At 42.3% G+C, this 21,530-nt stretch overlaps 1 protein-coding gene and 1 pseudogene across 3 annotated transcripts in view; both read left to right on the top strand.

Moving 5' to 3' along the window:
• Window positions 1-13,358, top strand: part of LOC111954285 (uncharacterized) — a 22,199-nt gene extending 8,841 nt beyond the window's left edge. The window contains exons 1-6 of one of the 3 annotated variants that reach the window (XM_023973895.2): window positions 8,874-10,959; window positions 11,082-11,242; window positions 11,320-11,552; window positions 12,065-12,194; window positions 12,291-12,391; window positions 12,667-13,358. In XM_023973895.2, the coding sequence (XP_023829663.2) occupies window positions 9,282-10,959; window positions 11,082-11,242; window positions 11,320-11,552; window positions 12,065-12,194; window positions 12,291-12,391; window positions 12,667-12,829 (2,466 nt within the window). In that variant the 5' untranslated portion in view covers window positions 8,874-9,281 and the 3' untranslated portion in view covers window positions 12,830-13,358. Of the gene's footprint in view, window positions 1-8,080; window positions 8,142-8,531; window positions 10,960-11,081; window positions 11,553-12,064; window positions 12,195-12,290; window positions 12,392-12,666 lie in introns of those variants that run through there. The other 2 variants (XR_011474359.1, XM_023973912.2) reach the window with 2 other exon arrangements.
• A 59-nt stretch (window positions 13,359-13,417) lies between these two features.
• LOC139029505 (uncharacterized) overlaps window positions 13,418-21,530 on the top strand; it is a 19,173-nt pseudogene continuing 11,060 nt past the window's right edge.

Raw genomic sequence — 21,530 nt, 5'->3', positions numbered from 1 at the left:
CATAAGATATATATCAATTACTAACTTTCTCGTTAGTATTGACATTCGATACTGTATTTAATTAGCAAAAACCACTTCTGTAACAAAGCCCATGTTGAAAAAAAAAAAAAAAAGAAAAAAAAAAAAAAAAAAAAACGTTTTTATATAAAAAAAAAAACACAGATAAAAAAAAAAAACAGACGTCTGATAAAAAAAATAAACTGGTCTAAGCTGTGTAGATACATTTTACTTACACTTTCAGAGGCTGCTGCGTCTAACTTTTTCTCTTGACCACACCAGGAAAACGACTCCTTAGAACACAGCTGGATGAGCTCAAGCCTAAACCGTCTTTGTAATCAAGACTTGGACCAGAATTCTCCAAAACCTCTACAGTCTGAAAGCCGTCTACATCTGTCAAGTCAAACAAGTAGGACCGGCTCGACAGCACAAACAGATCTGTAACAGGCCTAATACTCTTATCGAAAGGCCACATAAGATGCGTCCCCCAAATGGTGCCCAAACCCCACGTAGTGCACTAACTTTTGACCCAGGCCCTTGGGCCCTCTAGTGACGTCTTAATAGGAAATAAGAGTCAATCCTGGAACACACCATATACAAAAAGTCTCCACCCCACCTAATACAAACAATTCCTCCTATCCAGATCACTGAAGTTCTACCAGGTATCACCATTCATCATCATCATTTCATCAGTTCCCCAAGTGATAAAAGTAACATACCAGCAATAGTAAACTACTTCATGTTTTTTAAACAGCAATACAGGCGGTCTGTGTGTCTTTTGTGTTGTGATGTGTGTGTGCGTGCTTTTGCGTCGTTGATGTTCCAACTGTGGATAAGTTAGCTTTGTTGAAGGCAGGCGTGGCGAAACTATGGAACCTGCGTTCCAGAACCCAGGGCAACCTGTGAGAGACCTGTACCACTCAGGGTGCTAGTTGCTGATAAGTGACCGTGTTCTGCCCTGATACTGGAGCCCACTGAGAATATTAACTAGAGTTTAGAGAGGGACATTAAAAACAGATGATAGAATTAGTCCTGCACAAATATTGGACCTTCCTTTGGAAAAACCTTTCCAAGTTAGGACTATTTGTCAAGTCCTTCTTTATCAAAAGTTTGCGATCACGAAAATTGGTTCATATTTTAATCCTCACTTTATCAGTGACAGCCTTCTAAAACACTTAAAAAACCGGACATGAAATCATCTCCCACAGGAGTTGGTGGATCTGACATACTTAAATTTCACATTCAATCACCTTCACACTTCACTAACCACCTCTTTTGCTCCCCCCAATAAAAAACCCCTCCAACCAAAAAACCCCCCCCAAAGGAGGCACAGAAAAAGGTGTGACTGTGTAATTTCCCATGTTGTGTAAATGATCCAACAGGTTTGTCGAAAATTTATTACGCGGCGGCATGAGCTCCGCTAGCCAGGCCACGGGCTGATCTTAGGAACATAGCGGTCCCTGAGCGGCGCTTTATGCATACGGAAGCCCATGACAAGAAGTGCATCCCAGAACACGGCGCCATCACTTCCCCCTCTTCCCTCCCAAAGCGGCCTTGACACGGCGCTAGTCCGCTGCCCATCCAAAAGTGCATAAACATTGAACACAGCTAATAACTTTAATAGAGTGGTCTGGCTAAAGATCTTGACAAGACACCTTAAAAACAACGAAACCAGTTTATATGGCTTTACTAAAAGGTTGTTAATAAAAACCAGGGCGTGGGCACCTGCTAGGGAGAGAGGTAGAGTTAGAGTTCTGAACGAGAGAAGCCTGACCAGCACTGACAAATTGAAGTGATGCGTCTCCAATGGCACCAGAGTTTTAAAACCACCGATTGCCCGCATTACCGGCAGTGACCGGTTCAAAATAGAGAGATTGCACTACTTTGACAATAAGCCCATATAGGTTGCACATATATTATTTTTTAAAATGTTTATTTCACCTTTATTTAACCAGGTTAGGCCAGTTGGAGAACAAGTTCTCATTTACAACGCGACCTGGCCAAGAATTATAAAGACGACCTCAGCAGATACGAATACAAAAAACACCAACAATGGGGCCAAGGAAAACAAACGTCTGACAGTTACCAGTCAAAACACAATTGAAAACAAAGTGCTGATGTTTACATGTGTACTCAGCCATGCGCTGACCAACTGGCAGTGTCTCACCAAACATTTTTCAACTGTCTCTGACCAGTTTTAATACCAACCATGATTCAACGCATTGTCAATGGAGATATATGATTTTAGGAGTAAGAACCACCATAGTTCCCGGTTTTTATAGGCAATATAGCCACTAGAATCCAACACACATCGCAAGTATAAAGCCTATGATACTACACATAAATGTTAAGCAATTTACACTGGCCACCCGTAGCACTTCACGATCTATTATAGCTAAACGTACAACACCAGTATTCCCAGAAAATCATATGGACCCCCACACCAATTGCATTTATGAAACTGCACCAATAGTTCAGAATAATAACCTCGCGGTCCAACAACCACAGCATGATGTGCAATGCTCTCATTAATATGCACGTGAGCCGCGACAAACTGACCAAAAATACAAATAAATCGGCGCGACTCTTAACAGGTAAGAAGTTAAAAGATCTACCTAGCTTTGGAAATGCAATTGCACATTTTACGAATGGCGCACCAGCTTCCAGCACTTCAACATCAAAGTGCCCTCAATGCTTATCACTAAGCTAAGACCCTAGAACTAAACACCTCCTCTGCAACTGGATCCTGGACTTCCTGATGGGCCGCCCCAAGGTGGTAAGGGAGTGGTAACAACACATCTGCCACTCTGATCCTCAACTAGGGGCCCCTAAGGGGTGCGTGCTCAGTCCCTCCTGTACTCCCTGTTCACCCATGACTGCATGACTCCAACACCATCATTCAATTTGCCGATGACACAACAGTGGTAGGCCTGATCACTGACAACGATGAGACAGCCTATAGGGAGGAGTTCAGAGACCTGGCAGTGTGGTGCCAGGATAACAACCTCCCCTCAACGTGATCAAGACAATGAGAATGATTGTGGACTACAGGAAAAGGAGGACCGAGCACGCCCCCGTTTCATCGACGGGAATGCAGTGGAGCAGGTTTGAGAGCTTCAATCCTTGTGTCCACATCACCAACAAACTACATGGTCCAAACACACCAAGACAGTTGTGAAAGGGCACGAGAATGCCTATTCACCCTCAGGAGACTGAAAAAATTTGCAATGGTCCTCAGATCCTCAAAGTTATACAGCTGCACCATCGAGAGCATCACCACCTGGGATGGCAACTGCTCTGCCTCCGACCGCAAGCACTGACATAGGTACTGCGTTATGGCGGCCCAGTACATCACTGGGGCCAAGCTTCCTGCCATCCAGGACCTCTATACCCGGCGGTGTCAGAGGAAGGCCCAAAAAATTGCCAAGGACTCCAGCCACTCTAGTCATAGACTCTCTGCTACCGCACGGCAAGCAGTATCGGAGTGCCAAGTCTAGGTCAAAAAGGCTTCTTAACAGCTTCGACCCCCAAGCCATAAAAGACTTCAACAGTTAAATACAATGGCTTCCCGGACTATTTGCGTTGTTCCCACCCCCCATTTTTACGCTGCTGCTACTCTGTTTATTCATGCATAGTRGCTTTACCTCTACCTACATGTACATTACCTCGACTAACCGCACATTGACTCTGTACCGGAACTCCCTGTATATAGACTCGCTACTGTTATTTTATTATTGTTGCTCCTTAATTATTTGTTATATATTTTTCTTCAACGGCATTGTTGGTTAAGGGCTTGTAAGTAAGCATTTCACTGTTATCTTCGGCGCATGTGACAAAAACAATTGTATTTTACTTATGTGAGCTCCCGAAGCTGTGTTGAGTGCAATCCCTCCTAGTCCCCAGGTAGGCAGCTGGAAAAGCTACCATATGTTTCAGTTTTTTAGGGACAAGAAATGTATGCTACCTAGGCTACAACAGCACAATGTAATGAAACATTCTATTATTGTTTTCAAGTGAGTACAAAACTCTAGTCTAGGCTGTAAAKTGCAGTGAACAGCCTGTCATTTGAATAACAGTTCAAAAGCCTGGCGTTTTTAATGTAACCCACCCGGTATTCATTTAGAAATAACTGCATCTAGCCTGCCTGTTTGGGCAACCATTTGGATCAGTTATGGGTTTTTTCTCGGCTGGCCATACATGGATGTTACATTTTACTTTATGGGTTGGTTATGTAGGCTTCTTCTAACCCATCGCTTTCTACTACTTATAATAATACGATTCAATTATATCTTTACATTAAAAACCAAAGTCTATCAGAATTCCAGTCATTCCAATAAATGTTACACCCCRTGATCTTAAAGAATAGGACTTGGAAATATGGAAGTATAGATTAGCCAAATTGTTTTACCTGAGCAGGACCTCAAAACTAAGGATTTCTTAGCCAGCCCTACTCTYTTGTTTATGATTTTGTTGTCATGGAGGACTGATTGTGGTCATTGATTCGAGTTGAAAAAATCTACTGAAWTGTGATATTTACATGTGAAAYATGAATCCCATATGCTGCATTTGCTATAGGCCTATTGTTTACCTTTTTGTTGGTGACACTTTGATATCTTGATAATATGCAGKTGTTTAAAGGACAAATKCACAGATGAAACAATAACAAAACAGTCGTCCCGCCTCTGTTTTGTTAAAAAGCTGAGGGATGGGCCWGGAGAAATGTAACCACTCTCAGATTAATAGACAGYGCTACGGATGCAAGGACMGACCATCCATGATACCAAAATTATTGTTTGAACCATGTTATGAGGCTATACAGTATTTGTTTACATTTACAATGTTTACAAACATTGGAGAAAAACAAGCTTATATTTTGGGTTCTCATGGTGTGACAGTTGAACAAATCTCATGAGTCATTTATAAGTTATATTTTTCAAGAATCAATTGACATATATATATATATATATATATATTAAGGGATGTAGCAACTACAGATTGCCCCTATAAGTCTATCAAAAGTGTGCGAGTTTCAGCATGTGTCCATTAGGCCTACGGATTTTTTTTAGCAGCATGAATTAYATTGAGCAATAAAAGCCCCACTTTTATTCCATAGGCTGGGATCTGGAGCTGTTGCAAGAGCACTTTTTTTTTTCACTGGCTGTCCACTGGTTTCAAAAACAATGATTGATAGGCAGCTTAAACTTCTTGACTTCAACCATTATTGGGTTTAAATACTCATTTAGATTTGTGAACAGCCATCCACAACAACCACAATCCGTAAGGCGTAAATAACTAAATGAGAGAGCAGCAGTGTGATTCACATCAATGCGCTATGTAGATATCAATACTAAGTGATATCCGTATCACTGTAGACTACACCAGTACTGCCATCCTTACCTCCAAGCGTTTATTCAAGTTAGTTCATCTTTGGATGCCGACAGCTGTCGCACCATTGGAAGACATAGCTTGGACTATAACCTACAAAAGCCTATTCCTGCTTTTTTCCCCGCYATGCATCAAATGCATTTGGTGTGTCATCGTAGTGGTCTCTGCCTTCTGGTCAGACTCGCTCAGGTGGAACAAACTTAAACTTGAGCCTTTTTCAATACTCCCCAACCCTGGTGATGGAATTGATGTTCCAATTCAGCTTGTAATCAGTGGTTGTCCTCAAGTACTGACATAATCTCAATATCCACTCCATGTATTGATAGTGGGGATAGGCTTGGTTTATTTTTTCCTGAAGTCGATTTGCATCTCTTTGGGTTTCCTTGTGTTTAGTACTGATGAGTTTTTGGGTACAGTGCAGGAAATGTGCTGTTTCCATGATCAAGATTGTGAAAAGTGTAAGAAGAGTTGTTAAAGCACTAAATATACCTGTGTGTACCAGTCTAGGTTGGGTTTCAAGAAGAACTTTAGTAAGAAGAGTTGTCTAAAGCACTAAATATACCTGTTGTACCAGTCTAGGTTGGGTTTCAGGAAGAACTTTAGTAGAAGAGTTGTCTAAAGCACTAAATATACCTGTTGTACAGTCTAGGTTGGGTTTCAGGAAGAACTTTAGTAAGAAGAGTTGTCTAAAGCACTAAATATACCTGTGTTACCAGTCTAGGTTGGTTTCAGGAAGAACTTTAGTAAGAAGAGTTGTCTAAAGCACTAAATATACCTGTTTGTACCAGTCTAGGTTGGGTTTCAAGAAGAACTTTAGTAAGAAGAGTTGTCTAAAGCACTAAATATACCTGTTGTACCAGTCTAGGTTGGGTTTCAAGAAGAACTTTAGTAAGAAGAGTTGTCTAAAGCACTAAATATACCTGTTGTACCAGTCTAGGTTGGGTTTCAGAAGAACTTTAGTAAGAAGAGTTGTCTAAAGCACTAAATATACCTGTTGTACCAGTCTAGGTTGGTTTCAAGAAGAACTTTAGTAAGAAGAGTTGTCTAAAGCACTAAATATACCTGTTGTACCAGTCTAGGTTGGGTTTCAGGAATAACTTTAGTAAGAAGAGTTGTCTAAAGCACTAAATATATCTGTTGTACCAGTCTAGGTTGGGTTTCAAGAAGAACTTTAGTAAGAAGAGTTGTCTAAAGCACTAAATATACCTGTTGTACCAGTCTAGGTTGGGTTTCAAGAATAACTTTAGTAAGAAGAGTTGTCTAAAGCACTAAATATACCTGTTGTACCAGTCTAGGTTGGGTTTCAAGAAGAACTTTAGTAAGAAGAGTTGTCTAAAGCACTAAATATACCTGTTGTACCAGTCTAGGTTGGGTTTCAGGAAGAACTTTAGTAAGAAGAGTTGTCTAAAGCACTAAATATACCTGTTGTACCAGTCTAGGTTGGGTTTCAAGAAGAACTTTAGTAAGAAGAGTTGTCTAAAGCACTAAATATACCTGTTGTACCAGTCTAGGTTGGGTTTCAAGAAGAACTTTAGTAAGAAGAGTTGTCTAAAGCACTAAATATACCTGTTGTACCAGTCTAGGTTGGGTTTCAGGAAGAACTTTAGTAAGAAGAGTTGTCTAAAGCACTAAATATACCTGTTGTACCAGTCTAGGTTGGGTTTCAAGAAGAACTTTAGTAAGAAGAGTTGTCTAAAGCACTAAATATACCTGTTTGTACCAGTCTAGTTGGGTTTCAAGAAGAACTTTAGTAAGAAGAGTTGTCTAAAGCACTAAATATACCTGTTGTACCAGTCTAGGTTGGGTTTCAGGAATAACTTTAGTAAGAAGAGTTGTCTAAAGCACTAAATATATCTGTTGTACCAGTCTAGGTTGGGTTTCAAGAATAACTTTAGTAAGAAGAGTTGTCTAAAGCACTAAATATACCTTTTGTACCAGTCTAGGTTGGGTTTCAAGAAGAACTTTAGTAAGAAGAGTTGTCTAAAGCACTAAATATACCTGTTGTACCAGTCTAGGTTGGGTTTCAGGAAGAACTTTAGTAAGAAGAGTTGTCTAAAGCACTAAATATACCTTGTTGTACCAGTCTAGGTTGGGTTTCAAGAAGAACTTTAGTAAGAAGAGTTGTCTAAAGCACTAAAATATCCTGTTGTACCAGTCTAGGTTGGTTTCAGGAAGAACTTTAGTAAGAAGAGTTGTCTAAAGCACTAAATATACCTGTTGTACCAGTCTAGGTGTTTTCAAGAAGAACTTTAGTAAGAAGAGTTGTCTAAAGCACTAAATATACCTGTTGTACCAGTCTAGGTTGGGTTTCAGGAATAACTTTAGTAAGAAGAGTTGTCTTAAAGCACTAATATATCTGTTGTACCAGTCTAGGTTGGGTTCAAGAATAACTTTAGTAAGAAGAGTTGTCAAAGCACTAAATATACCTGTTGTACCAGTCTAGGTTGGGTTCAGGAATAACTTTAGTAAGAAGAGTTGTCTAAAGCACTAAATATACCTGTTGTACAGTGTAGGTTGGGTTTCAAGAAGAACTTTAGTAAGAAGAGTGTCTAAAGCACTAAATATACCTGTTGTTCAGTCTAGTTGGGTTTCAGGAATAACTTTAGTAAGAAGAGTGTCTAAAGCACTAAATATACCTGTTGTACCAGTCTAGGTTGGGTTTCAGGAATAACTTTATATTGTGTCTCTTCCACATCAGTAGAGTTGGCACTGTGAGCTTCGGGCTGAAGAGAACGTTTCTGCTCCAAGAACTCTAAGGGGTACGTACTTTTAAAGTCGATTTCTGAGAGTATTGGCACAGTCCTATGAATGCTGCTCTTTCCAAGTTATAACAAATCCTAACTCTACATTTGACATGATATAAAACAGCTTTAATAGTACTTCAGTCAGGTAAAGGCACCACACAGGTATGCACCAGAGATGTGAAACTGCAAGATTTATTTGAGTTATTATTCTCCTAATGAACTAAACCAATTGTACTGTACAGTATATTCACGTATCTATTGAGACACTAATAACATATACATTATAAGAGGATATTATACACTGTTATTTAACATACAAGAGCATACTGAAAATATCATGTTAAGTTACTATGAATCCCATTTCAATTTAATTGAAAAATATACTCATGACTTTTTCTCCCTCAGATATCCCTGCGTAGAAAAAATTGATAGGAATTATGAAGACTTTTTTGAACATCTGGCCAAACTGGTTATCTCAGAGCCAACAGATCCTATTATAACGTGCATTAGTAATAATAATCAGGAGAGGCTGAAGAAATTGATTAGAGGCAAGGACATCAATGCATTGTACCCTTGTGTTGAGTTACAAGATGAAGTAACCCCTTTAATTGCTGCTGTTGCTGTCAGGACCCGGTGCGAGAAACAGTCACTAATAATGGGCAGAACCCAGAAGATGAGGCAGACACAGCAGTACTAGAGATGGTGGTTTAATAAAAAATAGATATCTTCCAAAATACAAAGAAAATCCACAAAGTGGTAAAAACACAAGGGAAAAAACAAACCTCAAAAGACCAATCCAAAAATACACGAGAACAAAACCAGAGAACCTCTGGAAAATCCAACAAGAGAAAAATGATCACAAAGGCTGGGGCTGGGTGCTAACATACAAACACTGAGCAAGGAACTGAGGAACACACAGGGTTTAAATACTAACAAGGGAATGACTTACAGGTGCAAACAATAATTAGGGCAAGAAAAAACAAAAGGTACAAAAAAGGTGCAAGGGGGACATCTAGTGAACAAAACCTGAACAGTCCTGGCCAAAACCTGACAGTTGCATTTGCAAATCAGGAGATTTGTACATTTCTTCTGGAAAAGGTGCTGACCCCAACAAACCATCAAATAGTTATTTTGCACTCTGCATTATGCTGGGACATGCATAAAGTTCCAGTGAATATAGTGACAACATTACTGGAAGCAAAGGCAGATCCAAARGGTCTAGCAGAACAACCATTCTCTCCAATTCAATTAGCACATGACAGAGAGGATATTGTGAAGGAGCTGCTTGAATCTGGAGCTTTAATGTGGCTAAATCATGGCATCTATCCTGCAATTGATCTGAAATTGGCCACAATAATTGAAAACTTTGCTAAAGAGAGTGAGTTCTTTTCCAAAATCAAGCTTTTTTTAAATTTTGCACAAGCAATAAAACGAACATCCCCAACAGATGTTTTCAAACACTATGATCTTCACTTACTAGAGGAGAACCCCCAAACCCACCTCACTATGATTGACATGTGCTTTAACATTGAAGGTGCAAATGAAGACGAATACTTCCAGAAAGCCATTAAATGGTTGAACGACTCCAAGAAACTAGTTTCCTATGTTGAAGATGTAAGCAGACGTCTGGCCACAGTTCCTCTGAAATTTAGGGCAGGTGCATTGAAATCCTTGGATAAAGTTGTTTGCGCCATGAAGGAAATACCTAATGAGGTGTCACTTACCCTAATTCCTGAGTTAGTGAAACTGCTTTCCTGTAAAACAGAAGATTATCTCGTGCCATTGATCATTGTTACGCTCTATGGCATCACACAGAAGACAAAAGACAAGGGTCGTTGGAGCAACTCTGACCTTGAGAAAATATGCAAGCACATTGTCCCATGCACACAGAGAGAGGGTTATTCCTCTGATTTGAAGATGTATGCCTATGCCTTGCTAGCAGATCTTTACACATTTAGTTGTGTTCCTGGTTATATCAGCTCTCTGGGACTGACTCCGGTACCTGAAGGACTACTTAACTGGGGAAGGGATGAAAACCTGAAAGTAAAGCTGAGAGATCTAAACATGTCCTTAGACAGACAACATTCAGTCTCCAAGTCAGCAAGTGAAGATTCAAAAGACAGTCATTTGTCAGAAACCAAGAAGAAGAAGAAGAAGAAGAAGAAGAAGAGGAGAAAGGCAGAAAAGCAAGACTTACCAAAAGAAGAGACAGACACACAAGAAAATAATACATGTTTAGCCTTCAATACTTCATCTACTCCTGTTGAGGAATCTGGTCTTGATGAGTGTTCAAGTGTAAAGCCGTTCCACCCCACCACTGACACGTCACCATTACAGCGCAAATGGCACAAAGTCAGCAAGCGGTGGGAGACACAGTTAGAGAAGCTTGCCAACATGGATGAAAGTAAAGTTTATAAAGTGGGAAACCTCACTRTTATACATGATGATAATTACTTTCGCATAGCAAAGYGAAGTGATGGAACTGAGGTCTTCTTGGGCCTGAGAGATGATGGCACTGAAGTAGCCATAAAGAGAATGATCAGGTCAAACTATCAGTTTCTCAAGAATGAGGAAGGATTTTTACGTCTTCCAGAGCTTGACAGTAGCTGTATTGTGAGATACATGGACTTTGCGGAAGACATTTTTTTTGGTTATCTTGCTCTTCAGCTCTGTGAATACACTCTGGATGAATACATTAATACACACCTGTCCAAGGACGACACTCATGCCCTGATGAAAATCACTCAAGAGGTGCTCCGCAGTTTAAGTGTCATTCATTGTCCAACTACCAAAGTCCTTCATCGGGATATCAAACCTCAGAATGTTTTGATAGGTGAGAGATACAATAGTATTGCACAGTTAAGCCTTTCACTCTAAATCTAATACATCTAATACATTTTCTAGTATCTATACTTATGAAAAGCATGATATTGTGATATTATTTATCCTTAACAGATATCAATGGAAATGCAAAATTGGCAGATTTTGGCATAAGTCGCAGATTGACAGTGGAACAAACAACTCTATACACAATCCCTGCAGGAACAAAATGCTGGATGGCCAAGGAGACGTTAGACAAACAAGGCTCTGGATATAAGAGGAGCTCTGATATACAGGTGGAGCAACGTGAAGATAGAATAAAGATTATTTCCTGTTTGTAGAGCGATGGACTGAYTYATTGTTGTAATTTCAGGTGGCTGGGATGTTYGTATACTACATCCTTTCTGGTGGACACCACCCCTTTGAASGTCCACTTGGTGATGAACTTGAACATAATCGAAACATAATCAATGGGACTTACACACTAGAACATTTGTCAGATGAGGTGGCAAAAGACCTCATTGAGTGGATGATCAATGAAGTCCCTGATGAGAGACCTACAGTGGAGGAGACCCTGAATCATCCCCTCTTCTGGAAACCACAGAGGTGAAAATCCTTATATTTGTCACTTGAAAAGTTGTTTTATTAGTATGGCGCCGTGTATAATAGGTAATAATGAAAATAATAATAAACATGGAGATAAAACTAAATTCTAGTTACAGTTACATGATTGACACGGTGACACAATTATAATATTCTACGTGCATAATTACAATCATTCATATTATTCAAATGTATTAAAGCTAATGTAATATGTTAAACAAATTAAAAACCAAGTGTAAAGGTAGTTAGCTTTCGATAAAGTTTGTGAACGCCCTATGATTTATCATGCAAGATTTGCATTATCCATGGCTTGAAATTCTTACCTTACATAGACACCTTTGCCAGAGACTTACACCTATTTGCATCACTTGAGGCTTGACAACAAGTGATGGGAAGAATTATGAGGCAGTGCCATTCTTAAACTGATTAGCATGAGACTGAGAGGACAATTACAACATGGACATAACTTCCCCTATAATTTGTTTCAAATGTATTCATGTGCACTGTTTGATCAGGAGATTYGATTACTTGATCAAAATTGGGAATCAGGATGAGGCAGAGAACCATCGTAATGCTGACCAAGAGCTCGTTCAAGCTCTAGACCAAGGTGTTGAGAAGAGATCCTTCTATCAGTGGAAATCCAAGGTTAGCCAGACAACATTTGATTCACTACTAACCACCACAAGCCATTTATGAGTGTAAAGCAATATTAACGCATACAGCAATTCTTTGTCTTCACAGCTGCCCCCTTTGTTGATCCAGAAGCTGGAAGGTAAAAAGAAGGRCTACACTGAGAACACATTGGGATTACTGCGCTTCATACGCAACCTTGATGCACACTAGTAAGTCAAAATACAACAATTAGTGTTAGTGGTACTGATCTAAATTTCAAATTGCTTTACAATTGTTTTAATTGGAGAATTGAATAGATATTGTACTTATTTCAAGTCCTAACATGACATACCAGATATCAAGTTAGAGATCAAGATTTACTCTGATTTCTGTTAATCAAATCTGCCTCTGTAATTGACGTTACAGTATGTTGAAACTGCCCCAACACTGAGCATCTTCACTGACATCATAGAAAATGGCTTTTGTATTTTCTGTCTTTCTGCAGCACTAAGGTTGCGGATAAGGATGCAGATGCGGCCTGCTGTGTTTGCAAAGATCTGGTGACGACGTTTCCTGATCTCTTTGGATGCGTTTACAYGTTTGCCAAGGAACAGAACTGGAATACAATACGACCTGATCTGAGATGTTTTTTAATGCAGAGGAACTAAGCGCATGATGCTGACATATCTGTTTACACAGACAGTCCATTTCAGATTTTTTTGCCCAATTATTGGCAATAGASCTGATCTGATTGGTCAAAAGACCAAAAATATCAGAATTTGGCTGCCTGTGTAAACAGACTTTTATCATTTGGAAGATGCTGTTGAAATTCAATATATTTATATTTCCCATTCTTTAGAGTAAATAGATTAGTGCAAATTTGACACAATGTTTTGAAGGAAAACTGTTGATTTTAGTATAATATTTTCAGGAATACTTTCTATTAGATTGTAACAATAAAATATATTGCACATAGGCCAACAGTGTATGAAAAGGGATTGCTACTCATTATTCTATTTTAGCCTGCAGTTGTAAGCAGGCCCAGTGATTGTCATGCATTCTGAGTGGGAGATTTTATGGAGGAACACTGTTAACTGTTGCCTACTAGGGTATTTGGTCACAACTGTARGATTGTTCATGTAAAAGAATGTTTGATGCTGGAGCCATTAAATGCTTTCTTCAAAAATGACTGTTAAATTGTTGCATAATTCCCAACGTAACCCTGCCTATTGAAATTGTATGGTTATTTGGGGTAAATGCCACGCTGCAACGGTTTGGTTGACAGAACGTTCTGCCCTTGTTGTTGTCCTGATCATGGCAGAAAATGTTACTGTAATGTAACAGCCATGGTTGTTTTATTAAAAGCTTGTTATACTATTAATTCATTCCTATGAAGAAATTGAATTGACAGTCTGTCTGTCTGAACTCTATGCTCGTACTTGATATTCCAGTGGTCAATGCTTGGTCTCCCTGCAGAGTTCAACACAACTAACTATTTAGGCTCCATGTAAGGCTTGAGGGGGCTGCCTGAACATAATGGAAACCTGGAGGGAAAGAAGAGGGATAAGTCCTGGAGTGAACACAATGTAAGTTGCCCACGAGAAGCCCTCACCTACATTTAGGCTTGAGAGTTGCCTGTATGGTTCATATAACATATTATACAGCATAACTCATGTGCCCTTTTCTGTCAAATTAGGTAATTTCTAGGCAATATTTTGACCATATAGGGGACCATTTTGCCTCAAGAGCAACCCCAAAGGCAAAAGTAAATAAAGTACCTTTAAKAGGACCTCCTCATATTCTCTTTGAGAAACTGTTCGTTCTCTGCTCACTGTTTATTTAAGCTACTTGAATCAAACATGACAAGTCCCCGAGCACCTCTCTCAATACACCTAGGATAAAATATAATTTTTATTGTGAACATGTCCACCCTCTGACATCCCTGCCCACCAACAACAGCTGACGTTAGACCTAAACATAGCAGCCAGCGGAGGAGAATCTCAATTCGCCTTGCTGAACACAGTTGTAGCCTTAACCGATTAACGCAGGAAAAACCGTGACATCTGCGTGTGGGGAAGACGCCAAGAAAATGTGAATAGTTTGAAAAGGAGTGAGTGATTGGCAAGGCCTGGTCAGCGAGGTGAGTGCGCTGCAAAAACCCTGTGACAATRGGTTGCGTGAGCCATCAGTGATGATTAGCGAATAGAACTACGGTTGCTACATGGAAGGAGAAATTAAAGTCTCAATATACATCTTTTGTTACGATTATGAAGCCAAGTCTATGGATTCTAGGGTTGTTTGTGTGCATATACCCCACACAACGTATTTTAACACAAAGCGATTGGTAGTCTACCACCTGGTCCATCCAAAACAATAAACAATATGTTGTGAAAAGTTGGTAGAATCTTAATGAGAATGATTCACAGCTGTAATGGCTGCCAAAGGTGCTTCCARCAAGTATTAACTCTGGGGGAGACATATCCAATTATGATATTTCAGTTTTTTTTTTCTCAATTTGAAAAATATCTTTCTTTCACTTTGAAAATGTGGATTATTTTATCTAGATCTGTAGGATTTATTTTAATTTGATCTCTCTTTAGAAGTTTTTTTTTAAGGCAGCAAAATGTGAAAAAAAGTTCAAGGGGGTGTAGGCTTTCTATAGGCACTGTAGTTCCTGGTGTGTAAGTGTAACCGGTGTTATGTCCCTTTCTGTACCATCCTATATATTGTCCCATAGCTCCTGGTGTCGAAGCGTAAACTGGAGAGTAAGGAGGCCCTCCTGATCCTMTCCAAAGAGCTGGACACCTGTCAACAGGAGAGAGACCAGTACAAGCTGATGGCCAACCAYCTTCGAGAACACCACCAGGGACTCAAGAAGAAATACAGAGAGCTCATTGTGAGTCTGCCTAAAGGATTTATATTTGAATTTAGTACTCCTTTTCTGCGACGTTTTGCCTTAAAGTGATAGTTCGTCCAAATGACGAATTTGACTTTGTTTTATGGATATATAAAAAGGGTCTAAGGACCTGGAAAGTCAGTGATCCATGAATGTTTTTMATTTTATTTGCTAGAGCTTAGCATTAGTATTATTGAGTGCAAAACAATGGGACCCCTGTTAGCATGATTTAAATCGCAAGCCTAAATCACCTTGCAGTAAATGTTAGCATTTTTATTATTTCTATTAGTTCTTAAATGTGTGTTCTGTTTCGGGATGGAGATCCGTCTTTTCCACCAGAAAAACGCAATCAGGTAAGTTAAAGTAACTCTTGTCACTTTATCACAATGATGATGGACAAGGCTTATCTGAAGCTTTGCCAGTTCAGCCTTAAAGCCAGGCTTTTTTGCATCTGTGACTCCCACTCTTTCACTTCCATCCCTTTTTGTTCTCCATCTACCCCTATTTCTCTCCCTCTATCTCTTCCTCCTCTCCCCAGGTGAACTACACAACATGACCAAAAGTATGTGGACACCGGCTTGTCGAACATCTCATTCCAAAATCATGTGCATTAATATGGAATTGGTTCCCCCTTTGCTGCCATAACAGCCTCCACTCTTCTGGGAAGGCTTTCCACTAGATGTTGGAACATTGCTGTGGACTTTGCTTCCATTTAGCCACAAGAGCATTAGTGAAGTCAGGCACTGATGTTGGGCGATTAGGCCTGGCTCGCAGTCGGCGTTCCAATTCATCCCAAAGGTGTTCGATAGGGTTGAGGTCAGGGCTCTGTGCAGGCCAGTCAAGTTCTTCCATACCAATCTCGACAAACCATTTCTGTATGGACCTCGCTTTGTGCACGGGGGCATTGTCATGTTGAAACAGTTCTTGTGCTGACGTTGCATCCAGAGGTAGTTAGGAATTCTATAGTGAGTGTTGCAACCGAGGACAGATGATTTTTACGTGTTACGCACCTCAGCACCTGGCGGTCCCGTCCCGTGAGCTTGTGTGGCCGTTGTTGCTCCTAGACGTTTCCACTTCACAATAACAGCCCTTAAAGGTTCCCGGGGCAGCTCTAGCAGAGCAGAAATCTGACGAACTGACTTGTTGGAAAGGTGGCATCCTATGATAGGATGCCACGTTGAAAGTCACTGAGCTCTTCAGTAAATCCATTCTACTGCCAATGTTTGTCTATGGAGATTGCATGGATGTGCGCTCGATTTTGTACACCTTTCAGCAACGGGTGTGGCTGAAATAGCCGAATCCACTAATTTGAAGGGGTGTCCACATACTTTTGTATATACAGTGCATTCAGACCCCTTGACTTTTTCCACAATTGTTACGTTACAACCTTATTCTAAAATGGATGAAATAGTTTTTTCCCCCCTCATCAATCTACACACAATACTCCATAATGACAAAGCACAAACAGATTGTTAGAAATGTTAGGAAATGTATAATACAAAAAAAATATCTAATATCACATTTACACAAGTATTCAGACCCTTTACTAACTACTTTGTTGAAGCACCTAGGCCGTAATTACAGCCTTGAGTCTTCTTGGTTTTGACGCTACAAGCTTGGCACACCTGTATTTGGGGAGTTTCTCCCATTCTTCTCTGCAGATCCTCTCAAGCTCTGTCAGGGATGGGGAGCGACGCTGCACAGCTATTTTCAGGTCTCTCCAGAGATGTTWGATGGGTTCAAGTCTGGGCTCTGGCTGGGCCACTCAGGACATACAGAGACTTGTCCCAAAGCCACTCCTGTGTTGTCTTGGCTGTGTGCTTAGGGTCTTTGTCCTGTTGGAAGGTGAACCTTCACCCCAGTCTGAGGTCCTGAGAGCTCTGGAGCAGGTTTTCATCAAGGTTCGCTCTGTACTTTGCGCCGTTCATCTTTTCCTTGATCGTGACTAGTCTCCCAGTCCCTGACGCTGTAAACCATCCCCACAGCATGATGCTGCCACCAACATGCTTCACCGTAGGGAGAGTGCCATGTTTCCTCCAGATGTGACGCTTGTCATTCAGGCCAAAGAGTTCAATCTTGGTTTCGTCAGACCAGAGGATCTTGTTTCTCACGGTCTGAGTCCTTTAGGTGCCTTTTGGCAAAATACAAGCGTGCTGTCATGTGCCTTTTACTGAGGAGTGGCTTCTGTGTGGCCACTCTACCATAAAGGCCTGATTGGTGGAGTACTGCAGAGATGGTTGTCCTTCTGGAAGGTTCTCCCATTTCCACCGAGGAACTCTGGAGCTCTGTCAGGTTCTTGGTCACCGTCCTGACCAAGGCCCTTTTCCCCCGAATTTTGAGTTTCTTAGCAAATGGTCTGAATACTTATGTAAATAAGGTATTTCTTTTTTTTATACATTTGCAAACATTTCAAAAAAACAGTTTTTGTCATTATGAGGTATTGTGTTTAGATTGATGAGAAAAATAAATAATTTGATACATTTTACAATAAGGCTGTAATGTAACAAAATGTGGAAAAAGGAAAGGGATCTGAAAACTTTAAGACTGCACTGTATGTGTATCTCTCCCTCCTCTCCCCAGGTGAACTTGGCTCAGCTGTTGAGAGACGCGAGAGAGCGAGGGAACGAGCTGAATCAGAGACTGGCCGAGGCCCAGGGGGATAACAAGGTGGGGCATCACAAACACATGCTTTCTCGCTCACACACACACACATACAAACATACATACATACATACATACATTACATACATACATACATACATACATACATACATACATACATACATACATACATACATACATACATACATACATACCAGCCTATGAGAGAGAGAACTTGGTACACCAACTGGAGAAGGCAAGGCTACAGGGGGGATGGGACCTTGTCCAATGAGATTGCTCTTTTTCATATTCTGTTTTCAAAACTTTATGCTAAATCGTGCCCTGATGAACACGACCCAGTGCCTCTCCTCCATCAGCACTTTGAGAAGGGTGATAAGGAGAGGCCCCCGCTGCATGTACTGTAACCTTGTCTCTCTCTCTCCTCGTCTTCCTGTCTCTCTCTTTCTGTCTCTCTCTCTCTCCTCGTCTTCCTGTCTCTCTCTCTGTCGCTCTCTCTCTCTGTCGCTCGCTCACCTCTTGTCTCTTTCTCTTTCACCCTCTCTCTTTCTTTCCTTCTGTCTATATCTCTGCCCCTCTCTCTCTCTCTCTCTCTCTTTCTGTCTGTGTGTTCAGATGGAGGAGCTGGAGAACAGTGTTAAGGCGCTGACTGACGAGCTGCGGGACGTTAAGGCGGAGCACAGCACAGGCCGAACGGCTCAACCTGGAGCTGAACCACATCCTGGGTGGCCACGAGGCGCGCATCATTGCCGTGGACGCCCTCTGTATGGAGAACAGGTGAGGCTATTATTACATTTGACATTACAGTTGATTCATTTAGCYGACACTCCTGTTCAGAGCGACCTACAGTCAACTAAGGTAGGTAAAAACAACGGCATGCCACATATCACACAGTATTAAACAGAATGAAATGAGCCCCAACAGACAAACAATGTAACTACTGTACACTATAAAATGAGACTTTTTTCATACACTGCAAGGTTGGCACTGCTTCAATATCATGCTATTTCAGCTAGGCATAGGGTGTTGTGTGTGACCTCCTCTTGGACTTGGTTGAACCTCTCATGTAAATACCTGACAAAGGGCTAAAATAGCCTTCACCTTTTCAGCTAACAGCAGCCAGAAACAGTCCTTCAACTACAAGCACACAGAACACCCTAGCTGGAATAGAATGACACTGAAGTAGTGCCAACCTCGCAGTGTATGAGACTTTTTGTCCAAGTCCAATATCAGGAAATACAAGGTAGAGGTGTCARCCTGTCTGTCATCCTGTCTGTCATCCTGTCTGTCATCCTGTCTGTCATCCTGTCTGTCAATCTGTCTGTCAATCTGTCTGTCTGTGACAGTGGACTCAATTCGATCCAACCCGCATTGCAGTAACAAGTAACTTTTTTTTTTTACCATCAGCTAGACTCCCCTCATGGTTCAATACTTTGTTTGTTTGTTTGTTTGTGTGTGTGTGTGTGTGTGTGTGTGTGTGTGTGTGTGTGTGTGTAGGCAGTAAACAATGGCGCTGTGTCAACATTGCATTGCAATTACATTGATAAAGGGGGGGGGGGGGGTTGTTTTGCAGACTGTGTCGGAGACGAGGAAGAAATCCAAAGTGTCTGTGAAGTCCAACAGCAGTGCTCTAACTGGAGTCCTCTCTGCCAGACAAGGTACACCACCCTCACATACAGATACATCCAGCGACCACATGGCAGGTCCCAATTCAGACTGGCAGCTTGCTCTGCGGTGAATAAGATAAGGAGGTTGGTCAGAGCAACAGATCCCAGAACAGAAATGAGGAGCTATCTAAGTGATCTCCTCTGTCCGTCTTTCATTGCAGCTAGGTGATGTATATAGCAGTGGGTATAAACACAGCTACTGAGTTGCGATAATGTCACCTTCCCTGACACCTGAAGGATCTATACGAGGACCTGTATAGGAGATATTGTAGTGTGGTAGCGCAGGTTGCATTACAGTCTACAATAGCATGCTGATGTTGTGTAGAAGTCGTACCATTCAAAGGGCACCCTCAACTTATTTTCAGCTTTCGTGAAGGCAAATCCTACTTTTTCAACCAGACCAGGATTCCAGTTCCAGACATGAAAGCACCTGTAATCCCCATTCTGTCTTAAGCAGACATTCTTCATTAGAGTTATGTTAAGACTCCGGTGCCTAACTTTCGAAAAAAAACACCTGAGCCTCGTCCTAATTTGTATTCTGAGTTCTGGCAGTGAGATAAATCAGAGGTCTTGATTGACAGGTGTCAGCGGAGCCAGCAGAATAGGGCAGCAGTTAAAGCTAGAGGGAGCAGTGAGGTAGTATATTGTACAGACAGCTGTTTCTATCTCTCTGTCACTCTTTCACTCACTCTCTCACTCTTGCTTTCTTGCTTTCTTGCTGTCACTCCTGTCTATATACTGTTTCTCCAACATTATTTGTTGCTTTCTTGCTATCGGTTTGGTCTCCCTCGTTCTATACCTCTTCCTCCTCACTCTTTTACACTTCTGTCTCTTTATCTCCCTCTTATTCCCCCTCTCCTCTATTTAACCTCCTTCCTCTTGTATTTTGTCCTGGTGACTTTCTCCCATTCACTCCTTCCTTCCTCTCTCTACCTTGGTTTCTTTACCCCTTGTATCTCTCTCTATGTTCCTATCCCCCTTCTTTAGCTTATCTCTCTCTCTCTCTCTCTCTATCTCTCTGTCTCTCTCTCTCTCTGTCTCTCTCTTTGTCTCTGTCTCTCTGTCTCTGTCTCTCTTTGTCTCTCTGTCACTCTGTCTCTCTCTCTTTGTCTCCGTCTCTCTCTTTGTCTCTCAGCCTCTATCTCTCTGTCTCTCTCTCTCTCAGCGGTCCCGGTCTATCCGGTTGCCACCTCCTCGCCCCAGCCAAGTACCGCAGTGCCAACACCACGCACCAGGCTTCCAGTGCATCTCCAGAGCCCTGTTCTCCTCACGCCTCGCTCCTGTGGTGCGTTGTCTCCAGCCGCGGTACCACGCACCAGGCCTACTGTGGCGCCTCAGCAGGCCAGAGTCTGCCGTCTGCCCAGCGCCGCCTGCCTGCTGCCGTCTGCCCGCGCCGCTGCGCTGCCCGTCTGCCCAGCGCCGTCTGAGTGTCCGTCTGCCCAGCGCCGGCCTGGCGCTGCCCGTCTGCCCAGCGCCGTCTGAGCCGCCCGTCTGCCGGAGCCGTCCGCCGCCTGTAGCCGTCAGAGCCGCCCGTCTGTCCGGAGCCGTCAGAGCCGCCCGTTCTGTCCGGAGCGTCGGCCGCTGCGAAAGAGAGCGCCCTCTGCCGGAGCCGTCAGAGCGCCCGTCTGTCCGGAGCCGTCAAAGCCGCCCGTCTGTCCTGAGCCGTCAAAGCCGCCCGCCAGTCAGGAGCCGCCAGAGCCGCCCGCCAGTCATGAGCTGCCTGACCGCCCCGCCAGTCAGGAGCGCCTGAGCCGCCGCCAGCATGAGCTACCCCTCAGCCATGAGCTACCCCTCACTCATGAGCTTCCCCTCAGTCATTGAGTGCCTCTGCAGTCAGTGCCCTAGGCCGGAGCTGCCCCTCAGTCCGGAAGCTGCCCTCAGTCACGGAGCTGGTCCGTCGCCGTCAGCTTGCCCTCGATCCGGAAGCTGGTACAGGTAGGGTGTATTTGGAGGGTCGCGCATTCCGCAGGGAGGCCAGGGAAGCGAGGATTAACTATGGTGGGGTGGGTGGCCACAATCCAGCGCCACGAGCCGCCAATCCGGGTGGACAGAATGCCCTTACTCCAGACCCTTCCCCTATAGGTTTCAGGTTTTGCGGCCGGAGTCCGCACCTTGGGCGGGGGGGGGGGGGGGTTCTGTCCGTTCTAGACCTTATTTCTTTGTTTAGTCCTTTGTTTAGTTGGCCAG

This window comes from Salvelinus sp. IW2-2015, linkage group LG3, assembly GCF_002910315.2.
Source record: "Salvelinus sp. IW2-2015 linkage group LG3, ASM291031v2, whole genome shotgun sequence".
Taxonomy (NCBI): domain Eukaryota; kingdom Metazoa; phylum Chordata; class Actinopteri; order Salmoniformes; family Salmonidae; genus Salvelinus; species Salvelinus sp. IW2-2015.
Note: the sequence above shows the minus strand (reverse complement) of the source record. Positions and strands in the feature narration are given on the sequence as shown.